We start from the raw sequence: 14,526 nt of genomic DNA, 5'->3' as shown, positions 1-14,526 counted from the left end.
AAATTTTAATTGTAAAGTACACATAACATTGAATTTATTATCAGTAATATTTAAGTGTATATTTCAATGATGTTTAAGTGCATTCACATTGCTGTGCTACTGTTACCACTATCTGTCCCCAGAACTATCTTCATCTTGCAAACTGAAACTCTGTACCCATTAAACACTAACTCCCCATTCCCCTGGCAACCACTATTCTATGTCTTTATGAATTCCAGGTACCTCATGTAAGTGGAATCATATAGTATTTGCCTTTTTGTGACATGTTTATTTCACATAGCATAATGCCTTCAGGGTTTGTGTTACAGCATGTGTCAGAATTTTCTTAATTTTTAAGACTGAATAATATTCCATTACATCTATATACACACACGCATACACACTATGTGTTATTTGTCTATTTGTCTGTTTGTGGACACTTGGGGTACTTCCTTTTGGCTGTTGTGAATAATGAAGCCATGAACATGGGTGTACAGATACGTTTCCAAGACCTTGCTTTCAGTTCTTCTGGATATATATCCAGAAGTGGAATTTCTGGATCATAGTTCTGTTTTTAAGTTTTTGTTTTGAGTAACTATACCATACTATTTTTCATAGCAGCTGCACCATTTTGCATTCCCAGTAACACTGTATAAGAGTTCCAGTCTATTCACATCCTTGCCAGTGCTTGTTATTTTCTGGGTTTTTTGTTTTTTCTTTGTTTGTTTGTTCAGTGTTTGTTTTTGTTTGATAGTAGCTATCCTAATGGGTGTGACATGATATTGTGATTTTGACTTACGTTTCCTTAAGGATTAATGATGTTGAACATTTTCTCATGGGCTTATTGGTCATCTATATATCTTCTTTGGAAAATTATCTATATAAGATTTTTTTTGTCATTTTTAGTTTGTTTTCATTGCTATTGAGATGAAATTACAGGAATTCTTAATATATTCTCAGTGTTAGTACCCTGTCAGATTTATGATTTGTGACTATTTTCTCCCATTCTGTGGGTTGCCTTTTTCTCTCTTTGCTTGTTTGTTGTTGAGAGATTTAATTAATTAACTTATTTGACAGAGAGAGAGAACGCCTGCACAAGCAGGGGGAGCGGCAGGCAGAGAGAGAGGGAGAAACAGGCTCCCTGCTGAGCCATGAGCCTGATGCAGGGCTCTATCTCAGAACCCTGGGATCATGACCCCAGCTGAAGGCAGACACTCAACCAACTAAGCCATCCATGTGCCCCATTTTTCTCTGTTTATAACATCGTTTACTGGACAAAAGTTTTAAACTTTGATAAAGTCTATTTTATCTGTTTTTTTCTTTTGTTTCCTGTGACATACTTTTTTAAAATCAAAATCTGTAAACTTGCTTTTCATTTTTTTAAAAAAGATTTTATTTATTTATTTATTGGACAGACACAGCGAGAGAGGAACCCAAGCAGGGAGAGTGGGGAAGGAGAAGCAGGCTTCCCGCCAACAGAGAGTCTGATGCGGGGCTCGATCCCAAGACCCTGGGATCATGATCTGAGTTGAAAGCAGGGGCTTAATGACTGAGCCACCCAGATGCCCTGGCATGCTTTTCAAGATATGAAGTGTAGCAATATGTGTCGTTCATTTTATTTTACTTTTTTATAAGTAGGCTCCAGCCCAACATGGGCTTGAACTCATGACCCTGAGATCAAGAGTCACATGTTCCACCAACCGAGCCAGCCAGGTACTCCAGGAGTCTTTCATTTTAAATTGTCATTATATTGAATAAACATATAGTATGCATCTCCAGACCATTTTAGGTACCTTTTGACAAACTATCAATTTTCTAAAGATGACTCAAACACAACTCACTTATTTATTTCTTACCATTGTAAAAGAGAAATCCTGCTAGCTATTTTCTCCATGGAATTATAACCTCTGTTGATAAATTGTAACCTCTCTAAAACTGGTAAATATAAATATTTTTATGATAACAAGTTATTATTTGGTGTACAATATAATATAATTTTGGGGAAAAATACATTTTAGCATTGCTGTAAAAAACACTCCAATGGAAACTTGTGGTTGTATTTATTGAAACTTATTGAAGGCAGTGTTCATTATATCACACAAGGATTTCTTCCCTTAAGAAATGGGTGAGCCTGGTGGTGGGCATTGAGGAAGTACATATTACATGGAGCACTGGGTGTTATATGCAAACAGTGAATCATGGAACTCTACATCAAAAACTAATCATGTACTGTATGGTAACTAACATAACATAATTTTTAAAAAAGAAATCTTTTTTTCTGGTTTTAGTCAGGAATGGAGGAGTTTCTCTGAAAAACTGGCTTGCTTTTATCTAATGAATGTGTTTTTAACTATGTACCTAATGCTATTTTCCTCTTTATCAGTTTCTAGATAATTTTCAGCCAGTGTTCTAGCTCTTTCCACACGTCAGCAAATGTCAAGTTCTTCACTGTTATGAATTTCTTATACTACCATTATTTCTGGCTCCCATTTTATGACTAATGGTATTTTCCTCTATATTTTTCTCATCTACTTTTGATTTGTGTCACCTTTCCGAATTCTGCATGGGTGGGTGTGTAAACAACATATTTAAATCCATTTTGATACAAAGGATAATTTAAATACGTGTTCTTTAAAACAATGTATTTAAAGTTTTAAATTGAAAGTAAAAAGATATTTTTGAATAACATCTTTTGGTATGGTACAGATGGTCAGTTTGGGAACAGTCCTTTTGAGGATTGGAAACAACCCTTTCCACCCTTCACCAGCTTCCTCTAATTTAGCTTAGGATTTAAGGGCAGGGATTTGGAGTCAGATGGACTTGGGTTTAGACCTTGCCTTTCTATTTATTAAGCTGTAGGATCCTGGGTATGGTCTCTAAATCTCAAGTTTTTATCTGTAAAATCCAAATAACAACATGTAATTCATAAGATTGTTCTAAGGATTAAATGAGCAAATATTTGTGAAGTATTTGAAACCGTGCTTAGCACAGGGTGAGCACAAAAAATAAATGAAAAGTATTGCTGTTGAGCAGCATCAGTTCTTCCATTTGGAGTTAATGGAAGATTATTTCCAGCTTAGCATTTAAAAGAAATTAAGACAGAATAAATGAGGAAAGGCCCAGAAGAAAGTTGTTCTTCTTTTCTCTATTTTATTTGGTTTGATTAGGAATCCTCATGAGAAGAAATCATATACTATTTGTTATAAAGCAACTGTTTGCTTGAAGGAGGAGGGTGACTGAAGGATGGCATTGAGGAACTAGGAAGAGTTCTCAAGTAAGTGTGTAGTGCATTGATTTCAGGGACATTGCTCCTTTCATTCATTTTAATGCAACCTCAAAACAGATGTCAACTGAGTACTGTTCACTGTTCAATTCATCAGGGTATATTCGCATAGAATTTGGTCCTCGGTAGTTTTTTTAAAGTGGGGGAGGGACAGAGGGAGAGGGACTGAGAGAATCTCAAGCAGGTATCATGCCCAGCATGAGCCTGATGTGAAGCTCAATCTCACGACCCTGAGATCATGACCTGAGCCAAAATCAAGAGTTAGATGCTTAACCGATTGAGCCACCCAGGCACCCCCAGTCCTTGGTAGTTTTAAATAATTTCTTTCATGTAGGTCTGTAAGAGCATGATTTTATTAGCCACTGTTTTACATTATCCCTTCTTCATTTTAATAACTGTATGTTCCAGCCAAGCTTCATTTAGTTGTTTGTAAGCATATAAATCTGCTTTATTGTGAAGATATATTTTTTCAGTCTTAAAATAGTCTGATGTAGTCAAAATAGACTGAACTTCAGAATCCTCTGGGACTAGGTTTTAATCCTTGCTCTGCCAGTCAGTTACTTACTGTGTGGATTTAGGAAGCTACTTAATTTCACAAAGATTTTGTTCCTTCATCTCTAAAATTGGTATAAGAATAGTCCCTTTGACCTGGCATGACACTTCCCTCTCCACTCTCCAGTCCTCACCAATACCACGTAACCTCCTAAAAAATATTCCATATGTAAAGCCCTCTACTTTCTTACCCATCAACTCTTATGTCCTGTCTAACTTCTATTTCTTTCATTATAATACTCTCTGGTTAAAGTCACTGATAATCTCCTAATTGTCAAATTCACAGTAGGCTTTGAACTCTAGTAATCTGACCCATGAATTGGGATATTTTGTTTTGGTTTTGGTTTGGGTTCGGTTTGGTTTTTGGTTTTTTGTTTGTTTGTTTGTTTTGTTTTTTTGTTTTTGTTTTTTTTTAACCACAGTCCTTTACTGTTAGTCTTGAAATATTTTCTTCCATTGGCTTCCATCACACCACACTTTCTTCATTTTTTTTTCATTCTTTGGCTGCACTTCCTTAGTTTTGTTTGTGGGTTTGCCTGTAACAAACCTTTCCTTTTTGGGGTTTCTTAAAGTTCTGTTCTAAATTCTCTTTTTGCTCTACTCCTTTTCCCTATTTAGTCTCAATAGCACTCATGGCTTCAATTGTCTACCTAGATGCCAGTGACTTTGAAATATATTTCTCCAGAGCAGATCTTTATTTTTGACTAACTATTCAGCATTTCTACCTGCCTGTCTCAAAGGAACTGTAATCTCACTATGTCCAGAAGAGAGCCAGCTACCCTAACCTACCTCTGCAGTGTTTCCTTTGTCTGTGAATAATGGCACTATTAATCCATTTCTGTAATCCAGCAATATAGGCATCATCTTTCCCATGGTCACCCCTCCATCTCATCTAATCCAGCATCAACTCCTGCATGTTTTGTCTTCATTCTAGTGTTCTCTTCTTTTCCTACCATCATCCTTGGACAGACTACTAGCATTTGATAATTACATTATTTCAAATGTCACCCAACCTGCATCTCTTGGCAGCTTCCAATTCATTTCCTATATACTACAGCTGGAGTGATGTTTACAAGACGCATTTTAATGCTGCCGCTTTCAAATCCTTTGATACCTTCTCATTGCTGTTGAGTCACACTGCATCATCTGGCCCATCACTCTAACCCTATACTGTTCCATTCTTTTATTTCTGTATTTCAGTCACACAGACTTCTTTCAGTTGTTCCAGTATACAGTGTTCCTTTTTGTAGCACAGGGTCTCTGCATATGGTGTTACTTTTGCCTGCATTGTCCATGCCTCCCTTTTGCTTAGCTAACAATTTTTAAGCTTACGAATCATAATGTAGTCATCGATTCCTCAAGTAAGTCTTCCATTCCTGTTTCGTCATCTCAGCATAGGGTTAAGTCTTCTTCTTTTTTTTTCTCACAGCACAGCATATTTTTTTCCTTCATAATAGTTATCATGGCTTGTATTTATACATCTGTTTTGTCAATTAAGTTATTAACAATTAGTGGTCATCTTCAGTATTATATAAATTCCATAAAGTCAAGGGCATGTCAGTCTTTGCTCAGGAGTTGATTCCCAGTGCTTACTACATAGCAATCACCTCAGTAAATATTGATGAAATGAAGGACTGACTGATTATGTCAGATGCTCTCTGTGCTCAGTGCTGTATGAAGGGGTCAGTGATGTCACCCTTCAGGATTCTCTAGTCTGTTGGGAGAATAAGGCACAAATACAAATATTATAACAAAACAGCACGAGTAATATGTACTGTAAGTGTAAAATCCATAGATATAAAGAGTAGAGAGATCTGTCTGATTTAATGATCAAGACCTAACAGGATTTCAACAACAAAATATGTAGAATATTTAAATATTATTCTGGGTAATAGGAACTATCACATTAAGGAAATAGTTGAGTTGTTCAATTCGGCTGCAACATAGGATGCATGAATGTGTAAGAGAGAATGTCAGAAAAGTAGTTTGGGGCCTGAAGTTGGAGGTTCTTGAATGCTGGAATGAAAAATGAAAGGCTTAAATGGCCTTAAGCTTCCTTAAACATAACAAAAAGTAAAAAAATTATTTTCTATTAAGTTGTAAAATGTCAGACATCCCTAATCTCTAGGTTTGCAACTAATTCCTTTTGCTTGGTGTACCTGTGATTCTTATTAAAGTCATTTTTCTGTTAATAAAATATTCTTAGCAAAGACTGTAAAGACTTGCAAAGAAATAGCTTCAATGTTACTTAAAACTATATGAAATGGACTGTTAACTTGAGGGAGAATATGTTATCTTTGGAAACTGTTGTATATGAATTCTTAAGTATATAATGGCTTTAAGCTTCATGATAAAACTGGTCAGTCTTTGTTTACTGAACGTTATTAAAATCATTTTAGACTTTGTTTTTAAAAATTAAAAGATGGAAATGCAGAATAACTGCATAATATTTTGAATTTTTATTTCCTGTTTATTAAAGAATATTTAAAAAGCTTGTAAGTGGGGCAGCTGGATGGCTGTCAGTTAACTGTCTGCCTTTGGCTCGGGTTTTGACCTCAGGGTCCTGGGATTGAGCCCACGTCACGCTCCACACTCTGCAGGGAGTCTGCTTCTCCCTCTGCCTTTCCCCTCCCTCATACTCACTCTCTCTCTCTCTCTCTCTCTCTGTCTCTCTTTATCAAATAAATAAATAAAAGTCTTTTGAAAAAAAAAAAGACTTTTATAAGCTTTCCTAAAAATCACTTTGAGAACAACTGCTTGTCCAGCCACTCTACCAAAATCTGGATACAAAACTTTAAAAATTAAAAATTATAAAATCATTCAAACATTGTTTTGTGTGATGTGCATTTTAAGGTTGCTATCTCAGATTACCATATATCACTATTTTAAAACTGAGCAGTTTTAAGCAACTTGATCTTATGTCCATGGATTACTTTGTCCTCTTTTGTTGTTGGCCTTGATATAGTGTTATCACTGAATATGTTTTTTAAGGACTTTTTTGTTACTATTCTGATTTTATATGTCATAACAAAAACTTGGGAATTTTCATGTAGTCAAATCATACATATGTCTTTTTCTTTACTGTTTCTGGCTCTGGTTTGATGCAGAACCTAGATTTCTTCTAATACCTTTTTTTTTTAACATTAAATCTTGAATCTTTTAGGTAGTTGGCACTGTCTCCTGGTTTCACTGCTGATTAAGTTTTCTTCTTTACTTTTTCTTTCTTTCAGTCATATTGTAGAGTGGAGAGTTTTAAACCAGATATTTCTTGGAAATTCATTTCAAAATTGTCTGGCATTTAAAAAATCTATTCTGGTTTAAAATGAAGAACCAGAAACAGATTGTAAGGAAGCTGAATTATTTTTCAAAATGGAACAATTGCATACTGTTACCCAGTCAAGACTTTTTTTAGTCTCTTAAAGACAAAATTAAATTGTTAGAGAAACAAAGTGGGTCTGAGAAGAGTAGAAATGGTGACAATCAGTGTAGTGAGGATTGGGCTTCTCAGAAGTCTTCCAGAGACCACAGACATCTGTGACTGGTTTTCCAATGCATCAGTCCACGCACCATGTATTCTTTTTTTTTTAAGATTTTATTTATCTATTTGACAGAGAGAAATCTCAAGTAGGCAGAAAGGCAGGCAGAGAGAGAAGGGGAAGCAGGTTTCCCACTGAGCAGAGAGCCCGATGTGGGGCTTGATCTCAGGACTCTGGGATCATGACCTGAGCCAAAGGCAGAGGCTTAACCCACTGAGCCACCCAGGTGCCCCACACACCATGTATTCTATACAGCTTCTTAGGGAGAATTCTGCCTATAGCCTTTCAGCTCTGCCAATCAGCAGAGGAAAGGAGTCTTTTCAAAGGTAGTTTAATGCATTGGTGTACACTGCCCCAAACTTAGTAGGTGCTTAATAAATAGACGCTGAATGGAATGCTGGAAACATTATTCCCTGGTCTGGGTCTTTTATATCAAACACCATGAGAAAACATCAGAAGGAAAATTTTACAATGAAACTTGGAGTTTAATAGTATTTTCCAAATGTTTGTTGCCTCAAATTCATTTGTAACTGAAAAAAAAATTTAATTAATGGAATAAAATTGAGTCTTTTGGTGTTAGAGTTGTAAGCATTTTAACAGATGTATAGAATTACACCACCAGCACACCACAGTCATGATACAAAACAGTGTGATCACCCCCAAAAAACTCCCTCCTATTGCTTAGTCTCTTCATATTCCCAATCCCTGGAAACTACTTATCTGTTTTCTGTTGCTATAGTTTTGCCTTTTTCAGTATGTAGTATAAATGGAATCATTCAATAACTTATTTCAGAGTTGCCAATTGCACACAGCATAATACCTTTGGGATCCATCCATGTTGTATTTATCAATAGTTCCCTTTTTATTGCTGAGTAGTATTTCATGCCATGCCCCACAGTTGGTTGTTCTTGTTCACATTGTTTTTCAGTTGTTAAAACACATACTGCCTTTTTTGTTGTTGGAATTTAGAATTTTCTAGTGGCATAGGTGTTTTTGAAGAAAACTTTTCCGTCTTTTTTTTTTTTTTTGGTTGAACAAAATATAAACTGGAATATAATCAAAAGCACAGCAAAGAGTAAATATACTTTTACTTACTAATTAAGGGTGATAGGCAGCTCATCTGTGAATTAAAGCAAGAAATTATCAGACTATGTCATCCGAGAACTATATGGAAATTGTTAAAGAAATTTTTAACTACTTAGGTTCTAGATCAAACTCTCATTTTTCTAGAATTTTTCAGGAATTTATTTTATTAAATATTCTGAGTATGTTAGGTAGCTTGTATATTTACATAGGTTAGCCAGTTTTCCAATAATTATAATACAGTACAGTCATTTAGTGCCAAAATGCTTTAGAATGTAATTTCATCCTTTTCAGATGGTTTAGGAAATATCCCAAGATCTTAAATAGGAATTATCTTTTGCTAGATCATTTGTCGTTATGTATCATCCTGTGCATAGAAGAAAAGCATGGTTACATAAGCTTTCTGGCTGTTTGTAATGTAGAAAATGCTTTTATTGTCTATAGTAGTTGTTGCAATTAATACACAAATGCTAACTGATAATAACATCCAAGACTCCTTCCCCCAAAAAAGTCTTAAAAAATAAGAAAAAAGATTTTTGCATTTTAACCTTTTGGCAGGAAGTCTCTGACATTTTTTGAATTGGGAAATGGCTTGATCAAAGAGTGTTCTTAGAGATCTGACAGTGATAGACTAGGCAGACTGATGCCAGGGGGAGCAGATGGGCATGAGGGCAGGCTGTACAGCATGAGTAAGCTGGTGACAATGAGATCGGGAATGAAAGGACAGAGCAGCAGCTATTTTGAAGGAAGAAATTATGTTCTTTACTAACTGACAAGATAAGAGATTAAATTGGGGAATCATCTAAGATGGTTCTGAGACTAGAAAAATGGTGGCAGAAATAGAGAAATAACTTGCTTAGGGAGAATGATATTGTAAATGAGGCAGTTGAGTCTGGTGTGATTTTGGTCATTGGAAAAAAAGCAGTGTCAGTGAAATAAGGGGAATGAAAACTGCATTAAAATTAAGACCTTCTGCCTCGGGTTATCATTCATGTATTTGACTCCAGCAAACAGATATTGAATTAATATGTGTTCATTTTTAATCTCCTGACCTTATTTTGCAGAAGGGACAGAGGTCCTCACAAAGCTTCATATGTTGGTCTTTGTTCTTCACAGTAAATAGTGGCAACAGAACTCTAACAAATGAATTTATATTTTTATTTTTTGCTTTAAATATCAGAGTGTTCTGTTTATAGATAAGAGCACATGTATTATGTATAGAATGGTGCATAAAGTAAAGTTTCCTGGAGTAAGGACAGAGTCATCTTCTTAACACCATTTTAAGTTGGTTTTTAAGATTTTGAACATTAGGGTGCCTGGGTGGCTCAGTCAGTTAAGCATTTGACTCTTGGTTTTGGCTCAGGTCATGTTCTTCCAGTCTGGGATCCAGCCCTGCACTGAGCTCTGCACTGAGCTCCACACTCAGTGCAGGGTCTGCTTCAGATTCTTTCTCCTTCCCCCTCTAACCCTCCCCACTCATGCATGCTCTCTCAGTCTCTTTCTCAAATAAATAAAATCTTTTTTAAAAAAAGAGATTTCAAACATTGACTATAATAGTTTACATCTTTCATATCTACTTCCACATATAGTAGTTTAATTTATTTTACTCTTTCTTCTGTGATATTATTGATTTACTGGAAATTTGTGCATCCTTAGGAGATATCTTGTCATCATTTTGTAATCTGTCATTATTTTTGGAACATCTTTCTAGATCCATTATTATGTTAATTCCTCTTCCATGCAGTTGGTGGAAAGCAGTGTAATTCACTTTGAAAAAGTCAGAGACACATGTCATAGTAATAATTTCAAGCCTTCTTCTTAATTGTTTTAAGGTGTGGTTTTTTAAGACAAAAAATTCATATAGTTTAATGTTTCATTTGACAAAAGTGCACAATTTTCTTCATGGTACACTTGTGTGGTTTTTAGAGTATGGATCAAAATTTATTTTCTGTATGTTTTCTTGAGAATAACAGCAATTTGTAAGTGGAGCTTATAAAATTTACTTATAATTATTTAGAATATTGGTCAACTTAGGGTAAAATTTGGTGGAAAGTAAAGAAATATTTTATGCCACATTAAAGCTTTTTTAAAAAGAGGTACATAACCACTTTTAAAATCTGGTATATATTTGTTCCCATTTTATCTATTGAATAAATGTTACAGTGTTGAAGATTAGTCATAATCACCAAAAACTTCTCATTCTTGAAAATGGGACAGTTCTTCTTTAAATAAAATAGTATATGAGTGAGTGAGGAGGTTTTAATTGTTACATGTATACTGTATAGATCCCAGAATCATGAAGTTTGGGCCTTTAGGCCAATAGTATGATGTATTCATTTTTGTGATTTTTTTAGATGGCTTTTTGGACCATATTTTCTCCATACACAGATTTGAGATGTTGATTTTGACCTTTCAGTCAAAATAGCAAAATATGGTCATTTACTATTTATAATTCAGGTAGGAAAAAATTGTATATAAAAGCACCTTATAGTTCATAAATATGCATATAGACACAAAGTGACATTATTATCATTGTATTATAATATCTTAGCTGTGTATTTGTCATATATTTTAAATTTTAAATACAGGAGCCAAGATACTTCCTATATGATGGGGTAATACATATTGATAGTTAAATTAGGCAGCAATTAATGTGATCTCTCCCTTATTTCTCCTCTGCCACATTTTATGTGACTTGGTCTGTAACCTTACTAATGATGCTGGTGGTGCTGGTGCTCTAAGAGATCCTTTATCATTCCTTTACATAGAAGAATCATAAGAAAAATGAACTCAAAATAATAGCATTCTGTCTCCTCTTACTTTGCAATGTGTTAAGACATGAGTGCCTCAAAATGCCACATACCAAATGTTCCTTCTCTCCACTCTTATTTTTAGGTTTAGCTCTTATCTAAAATGTTCCTGATTTTCTCGACCAGGTGATATAACATAAAATTACGTCTGATTTGTTCATTTTACACTTATTGAGACCTACTCTGTGTTAGTCACTGTGCTAAGTCCTGGATTTTCATTCAGAAGACACAGTCTTCAACTTCAACGAATTTTCAGGCTATTTATTGGTCATACAGAGATGGGAACAAAATAAAATACAAAGTGGGCATTGTTGTAAAGGAGGTCTGTAGTGCAGAATGGGAGATTGTGGAGTGTGTCTGGAATAAGTCATATAGGAAGGCAAGGTCCAGATCAGAAAGGGCCTTGAACACTATATAAAGGAGTTCGGATTGTATTCTGTCATAAATATGAGGAAACTGAAAAGTTTTGAGATAAAAAATGACATCAGAATTTTTATGTTGGGAGAGATGAACTGGAGGGGATAGTGACTCGCAGCAGGAAACCCATAAAACAGTTTTAGTCTGGATGAGAGATATTTATGGCCTGATTTAAGATTAAGATCTTTCAGTTTTTGTTAATTGCCTCATTTTCTTGGTGTTCCTTACCTAAAAATCTGGAGAAAAGTAATCTTGTTAGTTCAGTTCACCATTTGCTCATCATTTGTATCAGGTTATTTCATAAGTAGTTGAAGCTGACCCATCTGTAGCTTGGCTGTTCACTTATAAAGTGCCCTCAGTAAACCTGAAAAATGTATCCACTCTGGATTTCACTTTCGAATTTGGGTAAAATCTAAATGTTAGTGGATAAGGGAGTACAGGGCAGGTGGGATAAAAAGGTAAGGAACTTGGCTCCGAAGGGAGTAACAAACTAGGGGGGGAATACACGATCTAAGAAATCAAGGAAAGGTTTTTTGTTTATTTTGTTTTTTTAAGCTGGCAGAAGTTTGGATACAGGAGTCAGTGGCTAAGAAATGGTTGAAATAAAGAGAGCATTTAATTTTTTTAATTGTTGAAGTGTATTAAGGGTTGGCATGAGGTGGGATTCCAGAGCACAGGAAGATCTATTAGTCTTGTACAGGAAAGAAGGCTAACTCTCCCTCTGCAGTGGGGTTAAAGAAGAAAGGAGGAGTGAGATGTAGGTAAGTTTAGAAGTGGAGAGAACCTGCTTATTAGCACACTTTATGAAACAGCCAGCAAAGAGAAATGCTTGAGAAGTGAGGTAAAGATTTCCTATAATTGCTGAGGAAAATTCAAATAAAATCTATGAACTAGGGATATCATGAAGTGGTTTTTTGCCTCCTGCAATCCATATATGGGTTGAGAAAAAGTGGATGATTGAACTAGTTCAGAGTTGGAACAGACTTAACTTGTGACTTGGTAGGAGTTAATGCTTATTTTATTTTATTTTTTCTGTTAGTTTGGTTCCACTGTTTTTTTTTTTAAAATTCTGGTCTTCCATATTTTTCTTCTGCAGGTCTTGATGACTGTTTGCAGCAGTATATTAAGAACTTCGAGAGGGAGAAGATCAGTGGAGACCAGCTGCTTCGTATTACGCATCAGGAGCTAGAAGATCTGGGGGTCAGCCGCATTGGCCATCAGGAATTGATCTTGGAAGCAGTTGACCTTCTGTGTGCACTGGTAAGGACATTAAGTGATTGGAAAGGAAACTTGTATTATTTCCATTTAAATTATTTTCCTCTTTTAGTTTTTTTCCTTCTTTTTCTTCTCTTTTTAAAAATAATTTAAATGCAATTAGGAAAAACTCCTCTAACTAGAAGTGGTAATTTTCCTCCTTTATTAAATTTGGTATACTACATGGTGCCAAATTAAAACTTAAAGAGGCTTATAACTCAACCAATGACATTAATATTAATTAATACTAATTAACCAATATCCGTAATCCCATTAATAATCTGGGGATGTTAATTAAGGGTACAATGACATGGTATTTTACGTCTACCAGATGAACAAAAATTAAGATGTCTGACAAAGATGATTATTGCCAGGATATGGAGAACCAAACACTTCTTGAGCTATTAGTAGGTATAAAAATCTGTTCCATCATGGGGCAGCTGGGTGGCTCAGTGGGTTAAAGCCTCTGCCTTCAGCTCAGGTCATGATCTCAGGGTCCTGGGATTGAGTCTCACACAGGCTCTCTGCTCAGTGAGTAACCTGCTTCCTGCTCTCTCTCTGCCTGCCTCTCTGCCTACTTCTGATCTCTGTCTGTCAAATAAATAAATAAAATATTTAAAAAATAATAAAATAAATGTTTTGATTTAGTAACATAAATATTAAGAAATTTTATTTTCAAAAAATCATCCTTAATGAAATTATTTGAATGTTCTAAATGTATATATACAATAAAAATTGAATATTGTATATTATACGATTACTTTTGTTGACATACAAGAGAAATCAATGTTAAAATAATCCTGCAAGATTCTGATAATATACTAAATATTACAAAAGGAACATAGATTTTTTTCCATGTTAAGTAAGATGACATTTGATTGGTTTTAAATTCTTATAGATATTTGTAAGGGGGCTAGAGCTACAGTGAGATAAAAAAGCAGCAGTCTTATAATAATCTGTGATTTAAATTAGGCTCAGTCAGTTACTGACACTTGTGGGCAAGTAATTTCATCATAACCTTGGTTTATTTATTTATTTTTTATTACTTTTTTTAAAGATTTATTTATTTGGAGGGGGCCGAAGGAGAGAGAAAGAAGCAAACTCCCCACTGAGCATGGAGCCTGATGCAGGGCTCAAACTCACAACCTAAGATCATGACCTGAGCTGAAATCAAGAGTCAGACACTTAACTGACTGAGCCACCCAGGTGCCCCACCTTGGTTTTTCAATATAAAATGGAGATAGTAACAGTTGGCTCTTGTAGGTATTGTGAAAAGCAAATGAGATGGAATTTGTGTGATGCCTGATTCAGTGCCTGACACACAGTAGGTATTCAATAAGTAGTTAACTATTAAGATGATGATAATTAACAAGAAATGAGTAAATAATTATATATAATTCAAGAGTCAGTGAATATACGAGAACTTGTGTGTCAGATATAAGATGTATTTCCTGCCCTCTTGAAAAGCCTATGGGGGAGGGAGTGACACACAAATAATCACAATACTGTATTATAAGTACTAAAATAAAAGTATGAACTAAGTATTATGGGGGCACAGAAGAGAAAATAACTAGCTTTAACTATGACAGATGGGTTCATATTGCAAAAGAAG

General features: G+C 35.0%; 1 protein-coding gene across 5 annotated transcripts in view; it reads left to right on the top strand.

Moving 5' to 3' along the window:
- Positions 1–14,526, top strand: part of CNKSR2 (connector enhancer of kinase suppressor of Ras 2) — a 284,336-nt gene that overhangs the window by 38,428 nt on the left and 231,382 nt on the right. For all 5 annotated transcript variants that reach the window (XM_044235204.1, XM_044235203.1, XM_044235202.1 and 2 more), the window contains exon 2: positions 12,757–12,920. In XM_044235204.1, the coding sequence (XP_044091139.1) occupies positions 12,757–12,920 (164 nt within the window). The remainder of the gene's footprint in view (positions 1–12,756; positions 12,921–14,526) is intronic.

Source organism: Neovison vison, chromosome X (assembly GCF_020171115.1).
Source record: "Neovison vison isolate M4711 chromosome X, ASM_NN_V1, whole genome shotgun sequence".
Taxonomy (NCBI): Eukaryota; Metazoa; Chordata; class Mammalia; order Carnivora; family Mustelidae; genus Neogale; species Neogale vison.
The sequence above is the reverse complement of the archived record's forward strand: the minus strand, read 5'-3'. Positions and strand labels throughout refer to the sequence as shown.